The sequence below is a fragment of the Phacochoerus africanus genome, chromosome 9 (genome assembly GCF_016906955.1).
Source record: "Phacochoerus africanus isolate WHEZ1 chromosome 9, ROS_Pafr_v1, whole genome shotgun sequence".
Taxonomy (NCBI): domain Eukaryota; kingdom Metazoa; phylum Chordata; class Mammalia; order Artiodactyla; family Suidae; genus Phacochoerus; species Phacochoerus africanus.
Window position 1 is genome coordinate 114,988,231 of NC_062552.1, and position 20,147 is coordinate 115,008,377.

The 20,147-nt window shown below is 44.0% G+C and overlaps 1 protein-coding gene across 8 annotated transcripts in view; it reads right to left on the minus strand.

The window, feature by feature from the left end:
- TTC7B (tetratricopeptide repeat domain 7B) overlaps positions 1–20,147 on the minus strand; it is a 248,625-nt gene that overhangs the window by 72,650 nt on the left and 155,828 nt on the right. For all 8 annotated transcript variants that reach the window (XM_047796155.1, XM_047796154.1, XM_047796150.1 and 5 more), the window contains one exon: positions 18,407–18,567. In XM_047796155.1, the coding sequence (XP_047652111.1) occupies positions 18,407–18,567 (161 nt within the window). The remainder of the gene's footprint in view (positions 1–18,406; positions 18,568–20,147) is intronic.

A 20,147-nucleotide genomic window follows, 5' to 3' on the forward strand; every position in this document is an offset into this window, starting at 1 on the left:
CCACCACAGAAGCCAGCCTTGAGTAATAGGAGCTAAAACTCCCAAATGGAAATGCAATTCCAGAAAAGACAGGAGCTCTCAACTGTAGAATAATAAGCCATCAACCAGGAAGCTTCTGCTTTCAAGGCAAGTGAAATAATAACAATAAAAGCAGCAGCTGCCAGCCACTTTAAATCTGTAATCAGTGCTTTCCAACAACCCTGCACATTAGGTTGAGAGCTAAGTAATCTGCCCAAGTTCACACTGCCAGTTACTGGTAGGAGAGAAATGTAAAACCAAACCCATCCGATCCCCAGGCACTGAACAAAAAACAGAGGAGAACGACTTAAAATATTCTAACCACATTACCGACACTAGTAAGATGTGCAGCCTTTTCTAATCCATTGTCAATTATTTAAAGCCCTAAAATATGCAAAGATCTGTGTTATATACTGTGTGGAATAAAAAGTGGCATAAAATAGTCCCCCCGCCCTCAAGAACTTACAGTCCAATCAGCAGAAAAGACTTGCCAGGAATGTTTAGCTTAGGGTCAGGTGAAGGCCCTGACATTTGGGGAGGGCTGTAGGAAAAGAGGAGTTTGGGCAGCTGGGGTATTTACTGTTCCTAGGGATACATTACACATGGTTCTTTAAAAACTGATCATATTTATTGTGCTTTTTGTGACTTGCTTTTTTCATTTAAAATTATTAAGCACATTTGCATGGAAATAACCTAAATGGTCCATTGACAGATGAATGGATTAAGAAGATGTGGTATATACATATAGTGGAATACTACTCAGCCTTAAAAAGAACAAAATGATGACGTTTGTAGCAACATGGATGCAACTAGAGATTCTCATACTAAGTGAAGTACGTCAGAAAGAGAAAGACAGATGCCATGTGATGTCACCTATATGTGGAATCTGAAATATGCCACAGGTGAACCTATCTACAGAACAGAAACAGACTCACAGACATGGAGAACAGACCTGGGGTTGCCGAAGGGGAGGGAGAGGGAGTGGGATGGACTGGGAGTTTGGGGTTAGTAGATGCAGACTATTACATTCAGAACGAATAAGCAATGAGGTCCTGCTGTACAGCACAGGGAACTATACATCCAGCCTCTAGGGACAGACCATGATGGAAGATAATATAAGAAAATGTATATGTGTGTATGACTGGGTCACTTTGCTGTACAGCAGAAATTGGCACAACATTGTAAATCAACTATACTTTTAAAAAAAGGTAAAAAAAAACTAGTCATTTGAAGGATGCAGTGAAGCAAGGTTTGACATTTCGTTAAAACTCACAGAATAATATTTTACCCTTTTTTGGAATTTTTTTTTCCCTGTCTTTTTGCCATTTCTTGGGCTGCTCCTGCAGCATATGGAGGTTCCCAGGCTAGGGGTCGAATCGGAGCTGTAGCTGCCAGCCTATGCAGCAACTTGGGATCTGAGCCGCGTCTGCAACCTACACCACAGCTCACGGCAACGCTGGATCCTTCACCCACTGAGCAAGGTCAGGGATCGAACCCGCAACCTCATGGTTCCTAGTCGGATTCGTTAACCACTGAGCCACGACGCGAACTCCTATTTTTGGAATTTTTTGAGGATACCAAGATAACTCTTGAAGTAATAACTGTTGGAGTAGTTTAGAAAGAAGAGGGCCCCAGTGAACGTCTCACCGGGTACCTCGGGCATGTATCAGGTGGGCATTTTATTGGAGCCAGGCTTAATGTCCAACCCTCATCCCCAGCAAGACCTTCCTCACTCCCTGGAAACTGCCCCCGACCACTGGACCCTCACCTCTCCAGGTCCTTTATCCTGGACCCCAACCCCATGAGTCCCAGACTCAACACCATTCCTCGAGCTCATCATAGACCCTCTCATCCCCCAGCCTGTGTTCGTGGGGTTCCCTCCACCTGCCTGGAAGGCCTCTCCCCAGGGACCCCCCCACTCCACCTGTGAGAGTCCCATGGTCTGACACCTCCTACGACCCCTCCCTCAGGCAGCATCTACCTCCTACCCATCTCATGTGTGTACTTTTTTTTTTTTTTTCCTTTTTAGCTCCACACCCACCACATATAGAGGTTCCCAGGCTAGGGGTCGAATCAGAGCCACAGCTGCCACAGCCACAGCAATGCCAGATGTGAGCTGTGTCTGCTACCTACGCCACAGCTCACGGCAACGCCAGATCCTTAACCCACTGAGTGAGGCCAGGGATCTTGAATACCAGTCAGATTCGTTACCACTGAGCCACGACAGGAACGTCTCGTTTGTGAATTTTTTGTAACCTGTTTACTCACCCCATATTGGTACCATTGTTTGATTACCTATATGTCAGTATGCCTGACAACCAACTTGAATTTGTTCATCCTTTTGTCAATTATCTTAAAAAAAAAATGCCTATTATGCCCCTGAGGCCACAAAGGGGAATAAGACATGGTATCTCTCCCCCTCCCCAAGGCTCACAGTCTAGGGTTATATACACATGGTATGTGATGAACCCAGACACGTGGACAAGGTTCTCCGGCCGCACAAAAGGAGAGAGACAGGGTATGCCTGGGGGTCACGGAAGACAGCGGAGAAGCAGGACTTTCACAGTTGGGGCAGGAGGAGCTATGGGAGGGGGTGGGCTTCCAGGCAGGCAGATGGAACGACTCAAACAAAGGAAGGAGAGCCCCCCGTGTGCTCAAGGAATGGTGTCTGGAGTCTGGGATCTAAGGCTGGGGTCTGAGGTAAGCTAAAAGGGTAGATATCGCTAAATTCTAAAATCTAAAATGCCTCACAAAGCTTTCTGATGAAGAACTCAATAAAAACAAGGACAGTTTAGAGAAATACTAAAGTAATGATGCCCTCCAATCTTATCTGGCACCATAAAAAAGGCACTCATTGAATGCATCAAGGAGGAAACATGCATATTAATAAACAAAACTCTTGCTAATTAGCAGATCCCTAAATGCTGTGTTCAAGGCAGCTGATTCAGAAAGAAAAATCACGGGAACCTTGAACATTTGGTATTTTGTGCTGATCTCTGTGTGTGTGTGTGTGTGTGTGTGCTCTTGGGCTCAGCATGCCAGGGACCTGTCTTTGTTTATCTGCTGAGTGTAGGCAGGGATGCGAAACAGCTGTGCAGAAAATGCACGTGGTATCTGCCCAAACGGGCAATGGCCTTGGCCAGCAGCCGGGGGTGGGTGGGGGGAGGGCCTGGATACCTCCCCCTACTCTAGATCCCGGGAGCCCGATCTGAGAGCTGGTGAGGGGCTGGCAGCCAAACACCTGAAGGAAAGGGAGCATCTGCCACCAGGTGAAAAAACAGTGCATCAGGCCGAGTTGGGGGAGGCAGGTATGCTGAAATGAAATTATAAATTGAGACGATGGCTCGGCAGCCACAGATCAGAACGGTAAGAGAAATCAAAAGAGACAACATGCCAAAAGCACGTGGCGACTGAGAGGAGAGGTGGAAAGCTGAAGCCAGATGAGTCAGCTGGGAACAAAGCCTGACAGGGCTGAGCGGCAGCCCATCACTGGTCACGGAGAGGAGTCATCAAACACCTCTAACCCCCACTCAGAGCGGGGGTGCTTTCTGGGTCCATGTGGCTTACGTGAAGGAAGTCCATCTCAATTCCTTGTTACTGGCATTTCTCTCTCCTTCCTTCCTTCCCTTTTTGTCTTTTTTAGGGACGAATCGGAGCTGCAGCTGAGGCCTACGCCACAGCCACAGCAATGCTGGATCTAAGCTGCACCTGCAACCTATGCCACAGCTTGGCAGCAATGCCGGATCCTTAACCCACTGAGCCAGGACGAGAACTCCATCACCATCGTTTCTGATGACCTACTGGTCTTGGATCCCTTGCTCTCCGGGCTGGGTTTCCAAAGCACTCCAATCCCAGGAGGTGAGGGTCTCTGCAAAAGGCAGCCTCTGATCTGGGGCTGAGTCACAGTCACAGGAGATCAAAGCAAGACTGGCCTGTGAGCTGCCCGGCCTGCCCCAGTTCCACAGGCCCAGTCACCACCAGATGAGCTGATGACAGTGGGCTTACAGCTGCGCAGGTCCCCTGAGGCCCCTCTGACAACAGCTGGAAGGGATCGGGGGAATACCAGTTCATGTGGCTGCTCCCAAGCAAATACTGCGTGGGGTCTCACTAATGGTGACTGTTCAATAAAGGAATGAATGTCTATCTACTCAACTATTACACAGGAAATATACAATTTCTTTGATCATCTGGCTCACCTAATTGCTGTATTGACATGCTAGTCATCAACTCATTAGGAAAAATACAGATTTTTCCCAATTAATCCAAAGCTGGAAAAGGCCTTGAAAGGCCCTATAATGCTTTGCTACTCAGACTATGGTTGGAGCAGACTGCCTGTGCATTACCTGAGAGCATGTGAGAAAGAAAGAAAATGCACCCACTCAAGCCCCCACGATCAGAATCTTCATGTAACAAGATTTCCAGGTGATTTGCGTGCAAATTTAAGTTCCAAAAGGCACTTCGTAACTCTCCAACCTAACCCTCAATGTTCTCATTTTTTTTAATTTTTTAATTTTAATTTTAATTTTTTGTCTTTTTAGGGCCACACCCACGGTATCTGGAAGTTCCCAGGCTAGGGGTTGAATTGCAGCTGTAGCTGCCAGCCTATACCACAGCCACAGCAATGCCAGATCTGAACTGGGTCTGCGACCTACACCACAGCTCATGGCAACGCCAGATCCTTAACCCACAGAGCGAGGCCAGGGACCGAACCTGTATCCTCATGGATACTAGTCAGATTTGTTTGCGCTGAGCCACGATGGGAACTCCCTGATTATTTTTTTAAAGACCTCCAAGGAAAAGAGTTCCCATAGCCCCTACACTTAGGAAATTCTACCTATGTTTATTTCATTCCAGTAAGAGTTGTGAAGGTATTCTGTTTTCTTTTTGTTTTTGCTTTTTAGGGCTATACCTGGGACATATGGAGGTTCCCAGGCTAGGGATCTAATAGGAGTTGCAGCTGCTGGCCTACGCCACACCCAGCAACACAGGATCTGAGCCGTGTCTGAAACCTACACCACAGCTCATGGCAATGCCAGATCCTTAACCCATTGAGCGAGGCCAGGGATCAAACCCACATCCTCATGGATACTAGTCAGGTTCATAACCCACTAAACCACAACAGGAACTCTGAGGGTATTCTAGTCCTAAATCCCATGGGAATTCTGATCAGCCGCTTACACTGAACTCTCAAATGAAGGGCACCCCCCCACCCCGCACCACCTGTAGCCCTGAACCTTCCTCTCCTTCTGGAGAGAGTCCCTGGATGGCATTCTGGGGGCTATGCTAGAACCCTCGCATCTCCAGTGAGGGCCAGTGTCCTAAGCTGGGGGCCCATTCACACCTAAAGCACCTCCCGTGTGGATGATCCTCTGCCCTCGGAGGGGGTAGGGTCCTTTTCCGGACTGGAACACTCAAACGTCTTCCAGAACCAGGCAAGGAAACGGGAGCTGGGCTCCAGATCTCAAGAACTGTTTGCAGTCATGCCCGCCTACCCTAAAGAGAATCAAATCCAGACGTTTTTGAAATGCGTGTTGACCCACTGGAACTCTGCTAGCAGATGTCTGCTCAGGCTGCCAGCCGGAAATCCCTTGCCTGCAAGCTTTTCAGGGATTGAATCTTTTTCGTCTTTTTTTTTTTTTGGTCTTTTGAAGCCCACACCCACAGCATACGGAAGTTCCCAGGCCAGGGGTTGAATCGGAGCTGCGGCTACCCGCCTACAGCACAGCCACAGCAATACAGGATCCAAGCCGCGTCTACAGTCTACACCACAGCTCACAGCAATGCCAGACAGGGATGAAATCTGAGCATCTGGTTTCCTTTACAAGACCCCAAAGCCCAGGCTGGCTCCTGCTCCGTTTGCTAATAGAACCACAAAGAAGGGCCCGAAGAGGATGGTTCTTGTCACGAGGGCATCTTCTCTAGGAGCGGAGCCGTGCCGAGGACCTGGCCACTCAGCCTGGCTCCCAAGGGGCTCCCTGTCACCGTGAGCCTGACCCCAGCCCAGGTTCCCAGACCTGCTGGCTCCCGGGAATGCGGACACCCCGTTGTTAAGCACGGAAAGGCCTGAGGGGCAGACACTGTGCTCAGCTTGAGCCTCGCCTGGAGGCTGCTCGGAGTCGGGCTGGGGACGGTCCCCTCCGTCGCCTCCCAGTAGCCTAATCCTGCCTGTTCTTCGTGACAGGCAGGGACTCCTGTTGGATCCCATATCAGTTACATTTTGCCTCACATTTCAGTCAAAGTGTCAACAATCTGGAATACTCCCCCATCCTCCGAGCGATATTTTTAGAACAAACAAACAACTGACATATTTAGCTGAAATAAATCACCTCAAGAAACCCCAGTTTGGCTCCTTTTTTTTTTTTTGCTCCCACTTCAGCTATTAATCTCAACGCCGATTAGCATCCTGCAATCAGCGCCCAAGCTGGAAATGACCTGGACAGGCTGAATTGAAAACACATGTGGAATTATACCGCCCAGGTTTGAGAGACTTTTTCTGATGCTTGGCTTGACCATGTTACAAGGGGAGCCATTTCATTCAGTGCGACTCACAAAGCAACAATCGGGATGATTTCCTAGGCGCTGTCTGACCAGGTGGTGCCAGGGGCTGGGGGGGAGGTGGGTGCCGAGGAGGCATCTGGTATGTACACGTGTGGACAGGAAGTACTTGAAAGCAAGTTTTCCCACTAAACTACTCTGGCTCTAGAAGAAATCACCTCTTCTCTCTGAACCACAAAGCCACTGGTCCTCTCTAACATGGGGAGTGGGTGGACTAGGAGCAGATCTCTCGACTGGCCGCTCCCCAGAGGCCGTCTCTGCAGGATTACCTGTCCTCATATCTGACTCGGCCCTGACCTCCCCATGTTCCAACGTGTGAGGACCGGAGCTCAAGAAGAAACGACACATCTGGGCCCCTTTCAGAGATAACGGCAGATGTCAAGAGATGGGAATCCTACCTAGAAGGTCTATCTAGACCTAGAAAGAAGAGGGCCCAGCAAGATGAGGCAAGGACTCAGAGGAACCCAGGAAGTTCCATAATGAAGAACTGGCAAGAGTTCCCATTGTGGCTCAGTGGGTTAAGAACCTGACTAGGATCCATGAAGATGCAGGTTGGATCCCTGGCCTCGCTCTGTGGGTTAAGGATCTGGCATGGCCATGAGCTGCTGTGTAGGTCGCAGACACAGCTCAGATCTGGCATTGCTGTGGCTGTGGTGTGGGGTGGCAGCTGCAGTGCCAATTCGACCCCTAACCTGGGAACTTCCATAGGCTGCAGGGGCAGCCCTAAAAAAAAAACTGGCAGCCTCCACCCAGAGTCAAGAAGGCACCAGAAAGGAAGAACGCGGCAGGATGCTGGGAAGCTGGCTGGCTCCATGGGACCAGAGGTGGACAAGGCATCTCGCCAGGATCAGAGGCCGAACGGTGCCATGGGTCCTAGAACGGAACCCGCTCCTGCGAACCCTGGCTGCTTGACCCACGTCCTCCCTTCACCTCCTGTGTGTCCTCACTTCGAACATCCTGAGGTTCTGGTTTGTTTCGCTCTGCTTGTTTCCGAGGTGCCAAGGGAGACCACGGGGACTGTGTGTCCATCCACGTTGTAACACGTGTTAGACGTTCCTTCCTTTTTAAGGCGACATAATAGTCTGTTGTCCGTATATACACCTTTTGCTTATCCGTTCATCCATCCGTGGACACTTAGGTCACGTCACCTTTTGGATACTATGAATATTGCTACTATAAACTCGCATGTACAACATCTGTTCGAGTTCCTTCTATCAATTCTTTTGAGTATTTATCCAGCGGTGGAATTGCTGGGTCACATGGTACTCTACTTTTATTTTTGTTAGGAACTGCCATATTATTTCCCACGGCAGCTGGACCATTTTACATTCCCACCAACAGAACACGGAGGCTCCAGCTTCTCCATATCCTCTCCAACATCTGTTACTATTTCTTTCTTTTTTCCTTTTTTAATAGCTAGTCATCCTAATGGTATCTCATTGTGCGTTTGATTTGCAGTTCCCTAACGATTAGTGATGCTAAGAATATTTTCATGTGCTCATTGGCCATTTGAACATCTGCTTTGGAGAAATGTCAATTCAAGTCCTTTGCCCATTTTTTTTTTAAATTCAAGTTGTTTTCTCGTCGTGAAGGTTGATTTTAAATAAGCTACTGCATCCCTGAATCCACTCCACTTTGATCTGCAGTGTCTCATAGGCTGTCACCCACTCTCCGTTGGCCAAAGATCTCCTCTCCCCAACTTGCATCTGAGGGATGGGCATCTCTCAGTGAATTGGTTACTTTGCACTCATCCCCACCAGACACCCTCCAGTATCCATGGATCATTTTTCTAGCTTAATAAGATGAACAGCCTCTTTCCTTGTGGTCCAACTTTCTATCAAATGCAAATGAGATGGGCATGTTCATTACTTCACCACTCAGCTCAGATAAAAATAGCCCATGACACCTGGCCTCTCAGTAATCACTATATCAAAACATTACTCAATATGATATTTCAACTTAAACTGAGTTTCTCTGCGAGAGTGTGTGTTAAGTGAGACCGAGTGAGAAAAAGGCACAGTCTTACTTGCCAAGTAATGATTTAAAAAAAAAAAAAAACAGATATATCCTCCACTCAAGAAAAGCATCATCTTCATCATGCTTTCTGGCTTATTGAAGAGATCAACAGAGGAGACGGAATAAAAATCCTGCTCATCTGGATCATTAGCTCGAAGAGAGCATCAACTGTCATTCTCTTGTACGTGGCAGCACCCCAACACCTCACATGGCAACTGCAATGGGGTCAGAACTCAATGCTTCAAAGGCACAGAGGACAGAGGCCGAGGCCAGGCTGCCTGGGTTCAAAGCATGACTTGGTGCATAATCGTGGACAAACCACTAAACTGCTCTGTGCCTTAGTTTCCTTATCTGTAAAATGGGGATGATAATTCTACCAACCTTTGATGTTTTCATGATGATTAATCGGTTTAAAATATGTAAAGTGATGATAAGAGTTGCCTGTCACAAAACCGTGCATACAGATGAACCTATTTACAGAACAGAAACAGACTCACAGACATGGAGAACAGACTTATGGCTGCCGGGGGTGGGGGTGGGGAGGGGTCGGATAGAGGGGGCTTTGGGGTTAGTAGGTGCAAAGTATTCCATTTAGAACAGATAAACAATGAGGTCCTGCTGTATAGCACAGGGAACTGTATCTAATCACTTGTGATAGAACATGATAGATGATAATATGAGAAAAAGAATGGATATATATGTGTGTATGACTGGGTTACTTTGCTGTACAGTAGAGATTGACAGAACACTGTAAATCAACTGCAATAAAAAAATAAAAAAAACTAAAGCGGTGCATAAATGCTAGTGGTTATTATTGCTAAATGAATGAACAAATGGGTGAATGAATGAATGTTATATATGTTAATTTCTTTCCGTATAGTTAGTGTCTGTTGGTGTAAAGAGAAGTGTGATGTCTGACAAAATCTGCTTCCACGTGCAGAAGACCACCTGCGGGGGGAGAGGGTTTGGATCAAAGCCATGGGTCAGAAAACACACTTAGAAGAATTGTCCAAGCACCACAATGATCCCGCTTGTATTTGTATCTTTGAGAGGTTTCAAATGCTACTTTTTTGTATTTTATGGTAACATATGATGATTTCTTAGGTGTGCTGTTGATTTGATGACCTCTCTGAGAGCGCCTGACTTCAGGCCTGCATGTGTTTGGTTTATCTAGGGAAGAGTAAAATTCAAATCCGCCGAAAATCTGTAATTAGGAAAGATAGACAACCACGATTTGTCTCAGGGCAAGAAAATACCCCCTGGCGTGGCTGTCCTTAGCAACCACTGGAAGGCTGGCTGACTTAGAATTAAACATCTCTGTTACGTTATACTAAACTTCTCAAACGCCACCATGGGTATAATACTATCTGATATATTTTCCAAAGACAAAAGTAACAAGCTGTCAGTTCTCACTGCGATATTTTATCTAAAAATGAATGAAACACAAAGTCTGACTAAGCCCCGGCCACACAGTCTTCAGGGGAGAAAGTCGTTCCCAGTATCACCTGGCACCAGCTTCTACATTCTTGGGCTAGTGAGGAAAATTACTAAGTAACGTGTATCAGGAGATTTTTGCAAAGCTGTATCTTAAAAGAAGAAAGATCGAGGCTCTTATTTCAAATACAAGAGCTAGTGAATCTATTGGAATTTATGAACACTGTTCAATATAAAAATGTGTACTTTGTTAAATTTTATTTTGGGAAAAATTTACAATGTGTTAAAGACATTTAATATATCATCAGCAAACACTAATTTTTCATTCTTTTGTTTATGTAATCATTAAAGGGTTTTAACAAGCAAATTTTCAATGGAAGAAAAAGGCAGCTTTGTAAGAGAAGCAAAAATGGACAAGGCACATACAGAAATGGCAGACATACAGTCAACCATCATGAATTATATTAAATGTGAATGGATCAAACACTTGAGACAAAAGGCAGAATTTATCAAGCCAAATAAAAAAGCAAGATCCAACTGTATGCCAACTCTGAGAGAAGAAATAATGGCTGGGAATTTTCTAGAAATGATAAACAATGTAAACAATACCAATCCACAGTTTTAAAAAGTCTGGTGAACCCTGAGCAGGATCCATTCTCAGCCATATCACAGTGAAAATGTCAAGTATCAATGGCAATTAAAGCAGCCAAAGAGAAAAGACAGATGACATTAAAACGAATTAAAATTAAACAAACAGTTGACTTCTTAACAACCACAAAAGGAGCAAGATCACTGTGCTGACAGTAACTGTGAGACTATAATCATAGATCCAGTTTGAAAATCTCTTTTGAGAGTAAAGCCAGATACAATTTTAGAAACAAAGTGAAAAAGTTTGTCAGCAATAGACCCTCACTAAAATTTCTAGGGTAATCACTAAACAACAACAACCAAAATAGAATGCTTCTTTTCCAAATTAGTAAAGGAAAAATGTGTTCCAGATAAGACTGTCAGCCGGGGTTAAAAAACAACAAACAGCTATATACATAATGAGTACAAGAGTACAACCAACACGTTAGAATATAAAAAGTTCAAAGTAAGAGAGTGGAATAAAATATTCCAAACACACACACACACACACACACATTGTGTGTGTATATATATGTATATGTACACATACATGTGGATATTTGTATGTGGATGTATGTTTACATTATGCAAGATAGACTTTCAGGTAAAATAAATTATGCAACTTCTTACATATTGATAAAAGGTTGCGTTTACCAGGAAGACATAGCAATTCTGAATTTAAATATACCGAATAGCACAATTTTAAAATACATAAAGCAAAAATTGCTATAACTATGTGGTAAAACAGAATGATCAACCATCCTGGCGGTAGATTTCAACATACCTCTGCTCAATAACAAAAATTATTAATGAGTAAAGAAGATCTGAAAAGCATAGTTGATAGCCTAACCTAATGAAATATATAAAAATTTACCCCCCAAATGCAGAAAAGATTCTTTTTAAGCACAGGAAATATTTATAAGAAGTGACCACATGCAGGGCCACAAAGCAAGCCACAACAAATGTCAAATTTCAGTGAAGTTAAAAAGCCCACTGACAAAAGATAAGTAAAAAAACTCCACATATTTGACAATTATAATTATAAAACACAATTCTAAAATAATGAATGCATAAAAAGAATAAGAAAAATTTCACATATTAAAACTTGTGGTTTATAGCTAAAGCAATATTTAGCAGAATAGTTTACCTTAAATGCTTAGGTCAGAAAATAAGAAAGGCAAAACACTAATGAATTAAACAGCCAATTTAAAATATTAAAAAGGAAAACCAACTAAAACAAAAGAGAATAAACTCCAAGAAAACAGAAGAAAAGAAATCATAGGAATAGGGACAGAAATTTATAAAAGAGAAAGAAACTATATATTTGAGATGATAAAAGAAGATACTGGTTCATTGAAAAGATCCATGTTTCAGACAGGATCACAGTCTGGCAAGACTGTTCAAGGAAGAAAAAAGAAGTCACTTAAACAGTATTAGGAATAAAAAAGACTTGACCACAGATGCTGTAAGACAATAAATAATTTAAAAACATTATAAACAAGGAAGAAAAAAGAAGTCACTTAAACAGTATTAGGAATAAAAAAGACTTGACCACAGATGCTGTAAGACAATAAATAATTTAAAAACATTATAAACAACTGTATACCAATAAAATTTAGAATTTAGATTAAATGGACAAATTCTTAAAATATATATATGGTATATTAAACTAGCTTAATAAAATAAGAAGTAGGAAACCTGAATATCCTATAATCATTTTCAAAAAGCATCAGAACTGGCACAACATTGTAAATCAACTATACTTTAATAAAAAATAAAAATAAAAAAATAAAAAGCATCAGAAGCCCTTCCGTGGAAAAAAGACCAGCCCCAAATGGCTCTACAGGCAAATTCTACCAAAATTTATTATGCTAGGAAAAAATAAGTCCAATCTTACACAAAGATTCCAAAACACAGAAAAAAGAACTACTCCAACTCATTTTATGAGGCTGGGCTAATCTCGATGCCAAAACCTGACAAGGATATAATGAGAAAGGAAAATTACAAGCTATTTCACACATGAACATAAACGTAAATGTTCTTTAAAAAATTAGTAAACTGAATCCATTAAAAAGTTAACAGATCATGATCAAGTTGGGGTTATTCCAAGAAGGCAAGTTTAATTTAACATTTAAAAATATCAAATAGCATTCACAGATTAAATGAGTAAAGTCATACAATTACCTCAATAAATATGGAAAAAGCATTTGATAAAATTCAATATCAATTCTTGATTTTTAAAAAAACCTTCTCAGCAAGCCTTCTTGGGAAGAAGGAAATTCTTTTAAGTAGAGGTTTAAATAGAAAAGCATAGGAAGTTCCCGTCCTGGCACAGCGGAAACAAATCCAACTAGGAACCATGAGGTTGTGGGTTCGATCCCTGGCCTTACTCAGTGGGTTAAGGATCTGGTGTTGCCGTGAGCTGTGGTGTAGGTCACAGACATGGCTCAGATCCTGTGTTGCTATGGCTGTGGCGTAGGCCGGCAGCTGTAGCTCCAATTCAACCCCTAGCCTGGGAACCTCCATATGCCATGGGTGTGGCCCTAAAAAAAAAGCAAAGCAAAAAAAACCAAAAACCGAAAAACAAAAACAAAACAAACCAACAAACAAAAACAAGAAAAGCATAGAAGTTTTTTCAGGTAACTAGTGATAAATATAGTAAATATCAGCAAAATCTTTAAGAAGGAAACTATGAAACTTCATTTAAAAAGTATTTTTTAAAATTGACACATTGTAAATCAACTATACTTTAATAAAAAATGTTTAAGTATTTTTTAAAAGGCCTCAATAATTAGAGATATGGCCGTAGATGAGATTAGAGATATAATGGCTTAAATAATTGAGATACAATGGCCATAGATATCATAAATATCTAATTGTCCCCAAAATAAGCTATTAGATTCAATGTAATTCCAATCAAACTCTCAACAGATTTTTTTTTTTTTTGCATGTGTGTGTGTGTGTAACTTGAAAAGCTAATTTGAAAATTTATTTGAAAGCCAAAGGTCTCAGAACAGCCAGGACATCCGTGAGGAGCAAGTTAATAAAGTTGTAAGAAAGATGACAGAGTGGCAATCACACAGAGACGGGCCCCCTGACCAAAGCAACCCAGGGGAAAGCTCAGAAACAGCCCCTCAAACAGATGGGTCTTCACTTTCAGATCGAAGGGGCCCTCAGGAGAAACAGGGAAAGGAACCTTTTCAATACATGATGCGGGAACAACTGGGTGTCCACATGAGAAAAACATCACACTGGGTCCCTTACACCACACATACATAAAACAATCAATTTCGGATGGACTTCAGAGATGAACGAGAACACGAGAGGACTTTAGAAGGAAGATAACCTAGGAAAAGTTTCTTAAACTAGACACAGAGGTACTAGCCATGGATACGATTGATGAATTCCTCTATACTTTAAAATTAAGAACATCTCTTCGTGAAAAGACATCATTAGGAGAAAGTGAAGATAAGACACAGATTGGAAGAAGATTTTTACAATATATAGAATCAACAAAAGCATTTTTCACCATAATATGTAAAGAAATCTTACAAATTAGTACGAGAAAGAAAAACCCAATTAGAAAAGAAAAGGATCTCCAGATGTGCTTCATAAAAGGGAACACCTAAGGGACCAAGAAACAACCTCATGAATCATGAAGGCCATGCAACTGAAACTCCAATGTGATACGTGAACCAGCAACCAACAAGAGCTGGTGTTGGGAGCCACGTGGGTCCCCGGCGCTGCTGCTGGGGATATAAACTGGCACAACCGCTTTGGAAAATGGCTTGGAATTATCTGGTAAAACTGAAGATACATGCATCCTACGAGCCAACAATTTCACTCCTAGGTGTCTACCTGACGAAACGCTTGCACGTGGGCACCGGCAGAATTGTGCAAGAACATTTACAGCAGCGTCGGTCACAAGAGCAGAAAACAACCCACATATCCGCTTACGGCAGCCCAGAAAGTTAAGTTTATATTTATATAAATACCATTCATCAGTATAAATGCAGAAATTGCTGCTGTATGCAAGAAGGATGACCCTCAGCGGAGTTCCCGTCGTGGCGCAGTGGTTAACGAATCCGACTAGGAACCATGAGGTTGCGGGTTCGGTCCCTGCCCTTGCTCAGTGGGTTAAGGGTCCGGCGTTGCCGTGAGCTGTGGTGTAGGTTGCAGACGCGGCTCGGATCCCGCGTTGCTGTGGCTCTGGCGTAGGCCGGTGGCTACAGCTCCGATTCAACCCCTAGCCTGGGAACCTCCATATGCTGCGGGAGCGGCCCAAGAAATAGCAACAACAACAACAACAACAAAAAAGACAAAAGACAAAAGACAAAAAAAAAAAAAGAAGAAGGATGACCCTCAGGAAAATACTGCTAAGGGTTGAAAGCGAGTAGTGCAAGGATATATCTGGTACGATTCCATGAAAAATTATTTGAAAATAATCAAAACTAGAAATGTTTACTATTTAGGAGTATCAACACATACGGTACAGAAACACAAGAGAAAGCAGGATGGTGGCTAGCCTGTGAAGCTAGAGGTAGGGGGACAGGATAGCGGAGTGCACAGGAAATTCACAGGCAACAGTAGTCATTTCCTAAAAGGAAGAAGTAGGCTTGCTTATGTTATGTTAGTTATGTTATTATCATTATTATTATTTCCCCTTTTTTTTCTATTTTATTTTATTTGCTTTTTAGGGCCGCACTTGCAGCCCTAAAAATGGAGGAGGTTCCCAGGCTAGGGGTCTAATCAGAGCTGTTGCTGCCGACCTACACCGCAGCCACAGCAATGCCAGAACCTTAACCCACTGAGTGGGGCCAGGGATCTAACCCATGACCTCATGGTTCCCAGTTGGATTCGTTTCTGCTGAGCCACAACGGGAACTCCTATTATTTCCCTTTTTTGACTGTACCCAAGGCATTTGGAAGTTCCTGGACCAGGGTACAGAATCCAGGCTACATCTGTTAGCTACGCCACAGCTGCAGCAACACCAGATCCTTAACCCTCTGTGCTGGGCCAGGGATCGAACAGGCAACACCACAGAGAGGAGCTGGATCATTAACCCACTGCACCACAGCAGGAACTCCTGTTAGTTGTACTATTATCTTTTTTTTTTTTTTTCTTTAGGACCCCATCTGCAACATGTGGAAGTTCCCAGGCTAAGGGTGGAGTCAGAGCTACAGCCACAGTAACACGGGATCCGAGCTGCATCTGCAACCTACACCACAGCTCAGGGCAATGGCTGGATCCTTAACTCACTGAGTGGGGCCAGGGATCATGGATACCAGTCAGGTTCATTACTGCTGAGCTACAACAGGAACTCCTATATTATTATCTTATATAGATTTAATAAATAGTATTTTGCTTCTACTCAACATTTAAAAATTTTAAAGCATTCTAAAATATCACATTTGAAGACACTGTATTAGCAGTAGTGATAAAATATGAATTTCTCTCTACCATGGAGAACCACGCACAAATGCCTTCAATGTGCTTGCGAGGACAGCTGAACGCCCTTGGAGGAGCAGCTGGTCTAGCCAGGGTTTACCCACCCTTACTGTTGCCATGAGATAAGTTGGTGGTTAAGTATCTTGAATAAACTTAACAGGGACCAAAAAATTCTGTACTTCTCTGCATCAGGCTCAGAGGCCGGTTAAGTGAGTTCTCCGTTCAACAGTTGGGCAGGCCTGACCCTCACAGTGGGACGGGCTCTCACCTCCATCCAGCAGAGGCTGACGAGCCACCTACCACAGACGCAGCCCGTGGGAGGTTAATGGCCACTGGGACTCGAGAAACACGAGGCCATCCCAGGCTTCCTCTGCTGGAGACAGGCTTGTCACAAACAAACAGATAATGCTACATGGCAGTTGGGACAAGTGCCCACGTCATCTTGTTTAGGTTGGTGTTGAAATGTTTGACCTAGGTTGGGGGGAAAGAAAAAAAAAAAAACAACACCATGGGATTCACTGAATACATCTGGCCCCAACTTTTAATAAAGGGTTCTTGGGAAGAAGTTTCCCATCACAAAGGAAAAAATACAAATATTTAAAAAGCAAACAAGTCATCCACTGCTCTCAGCCCTACTGCCATATGCTTGGCTTTTTTGAGCTTACAGCTTAACATTAAAATAACAGGCTTGCATTCCTCAAATATCTCTACTGCTGTTCCTTAGTTCTACTACTTGAAAAGGCTGTCAGCTGCTGTCACTTGGAGGCATTACCATATTAGCCACCACTGTTTACTGCTTACTGTGCGGTGTGGCTATTAGTTTAATAAGCCTCCTCTCGGATGACACCCCAGGCTGTCTATGCAGGAGCCACACACTGGAGTCTAATGTCTCACAGCTAAGGAAGGTGCTGGGGAGGGACGGCTAATTTATAAATGTTGGTGAGAGACACCGAATGCAATTGCATCAGGCTGTGCTTTACGACGGATGGGTAAAGGCCTGGGTATTTTTTTAAGTGCTTGCACCCTCTAAGGTTCCACGGACTAGACAGCTTTGGATAAAATCCAGAAATGTACTCGGTGTGCAAAAGAGCAGGTTTGAGATCAGCAAGAAGTGAAACACTGCAGCAAAGCTCTTTAATTCACTCTGCATAAATAGCTGAACCTACAAAAGAACTCTCTAGTCAGAGGTTTCCTGGATTATAATGAGAATTTTCTCGATGGGGACAGGAGAAGTGCCCTTTTCACTTGAAGACAAAGCAATGTTTGTAATGGAAATGTGTGAACCAATTTTCCAAGGGGAGCTGCTGAAACACACTGATTAAAACCACAGTGAGGTGATGAGGCAGAGAAATAAAGCCAAGGCCGATCCACTTCAAATTTGCGACTGCATTATTTCTGAAAGTGAAGAGAGCCAGCCTTCCCTTCTCCCCCGGCCCCCGCCCACTGCTGACCCTGCCACTTAGACAATTAGAACCTGCCAGCCTGCGCGACTGTTTACTGTTTCTGGCCACTGGTTACTAAGCTACTCCACTGAGGATAAAATGGGAACCGTGTCACCCAAAAGACAATGTCCTTCTCAACAGAGCCTAACCAGCGGGCCTGGATTCAGGGATTCAGAGGGAAGAGGTGGAGATAAGCAGACAATTCCATCACATGGCAGTTTGTAAGGACAACTCTTAGATTACTTGCAGACACTGTTGACGGACTGAAGGAATTCCACTTCTTAGAGAATAAAACGAAGATACAGAGAGGTCAGGTATCCTCATCAAAGTTGCCTAAAATATACTAATCACCTGGAACTAATGAGCGTCCTTGGCAACAGAGGGCAAAGAAGCTGTAAAGCAACGTTCCCCAAATTTCAGTCTTTGGAGTTTGCTCTATACAGCTTCTGCCACCTCCACGTATATTAACATGTTCCTTTAAATTGAATTTAAAACAACTCATTTAAAAATTCTTAAGAGTCTCCCTCTGGGCAACAATTCTATGAAATCACACTTTGCTGTGCAGCTGTATTTTTTTCTCATGAACCTTTTAAAATGCCTATCAATATAAAAATGTTCACCATAATCCATTTAAAATCATCGGGTGTGCCCCAAAGGTATACATGGGGGAAGAATGGAGAGAATTTCAATTTAGGAAGGTTGACCTGACAGATGACATTCGTGTCTAAACATCACGAGAAAGCAAGAGGGAGGGGAATTCTGGACTGTTTGCCACTGGGGTGTCCCGTGAAGGGCTTAGACAGGCTGAAGAGAAGGCACAGGAAAGAAGTAAATGTAACACCTTCCATCTACGGGGCAAGACTTACATAAAGTTTTCGGGGTATTCACTCAGGGCCATGTCAATGATGTTCAGAGCATCATGGTAATGCTTCTGTGCTGAGAGCAGGAGGGCAAGGAGGTGCAGGGAGTTGGCATCGTCGCCTTGAAGTTGAAGGGCTTGGCGGACGTATCCCAGAGCCTCGGGTATCTGGTTTAAAACAAAACCGAAAAGACTTGTTACACACACACACACACACACACACACACGAAGCCACCACTTGAGCACCTGACGCTCTGTCACTATTGGGAGCTGCTTCCCTTTCTGCCACATGTGAAGCTGTCTTTCTGACAGTCCCAAGATGTGAACCACAGATGTGGCAACAGAGGCCTCCTTCAAGTGACAGTGTGACGAATGAAGTGACACAAGAGACGCTTGTTTCCCAGGAGAACAGCCCATACCAAATCCCTTATTTCTCCCTAAACAAACGGTTTCTCTCTTTCCACAGAACTGATTTACTTTTCATTATGCCCGAGATAACTTCATTCTAAATGGAGACACATAACAAATTGCCGGAAGTTTTTAGCGGAGTTAGCCTTAGCTGAACTGTTTTCTCTCTCTCTCTCTTTTTTTTAAGTATTGCTGACGATACTTATTAATAAGTGTCAAAACCTTAGACAGAGCTTTCCAAGTGAGTCTTTTCAAGCGTCTTTGTCCTGGATCTCCATTAGACATCAAGGAAATATGCAAACAGGCAAACAAAAACCCCACACCTTTCCAAACTACAATCCAAAATAACTCCATCCAAGAAACAAATTGCAATGCCACATACAAAGCAGATGTATCCAAATTTGAGGAGGAAAAGGTACAACCTTAACGTCTAAAATCCAACAGCGGATTTCTTCAAAATCACCCAAGTGCAAGGGTTGATCAAACGCGTACATCATGGATATTTGAACACCTGAGATTCTGGGCAGGTTTAACAGTACCTAGGGAGAATTAGGACCCGAAGCTGGGTTTCGAAACCCTTTCAAGGCTGAGGCGTTCTTACAAAATCGCCCTCCTATCTCCCCTCCAACTCTGGGCCCTGTGCCGGATCCCCTCTCGACGCTGGGCTTCTTCCCAAACCCTCGGTAACCTCACTCCTTCGTAGGAAGCCATGACTTCTGTGTCCCAAATCCATTTGTATTCCTCTCAGAAATTCCATTTTTTGATGACTGTCTGTTAAAAATGCTGGTAGAGAGGCCTTCTGCTTTTGAGCTGTAGAATCTCAGCTCTCACAGAGGGCCCCACCAGTCATTTCATGCGGTGGGGGTGGGGACCCGAAGTCCAGAGAGGTGAAGTGACTTGAGCAAGGTCACCCCCTGAGTGACTGAGCCAGTGGCCCTCCCTCCAATTCCTCTCCCATCCTCTCCTCCTGGTGAAATGGCACTGGCTCTAAGGATAAGGCGGCCGCCCGGCCACCCGGCCACCCTGCCTCGTGTCATGCTGCATGCCCATGAAGGCTGCTGCTGTACCCACAAGGCTCCATCTACTTCTCCTCTCCCCAGGGGGACAGGCTGCTGTGTGACCAGCACGCAGCCTGGTATTCTGGGAGGGTCAAAAGGCAGGGACACTCATAATATCCACTTTTGGGAACGACCCGTGTAATCAGGGAAAAACTGATACGAGGTTCAAGATGATGCCCTTCGGGGCTGGGCCGCCTTGAAGCCCCGACGTGAATTCAACACGGGTTCCTTCATTCAACAAGTATCAGCGCCTATCACACATCAGGCAGTGGTCCAGCTGCC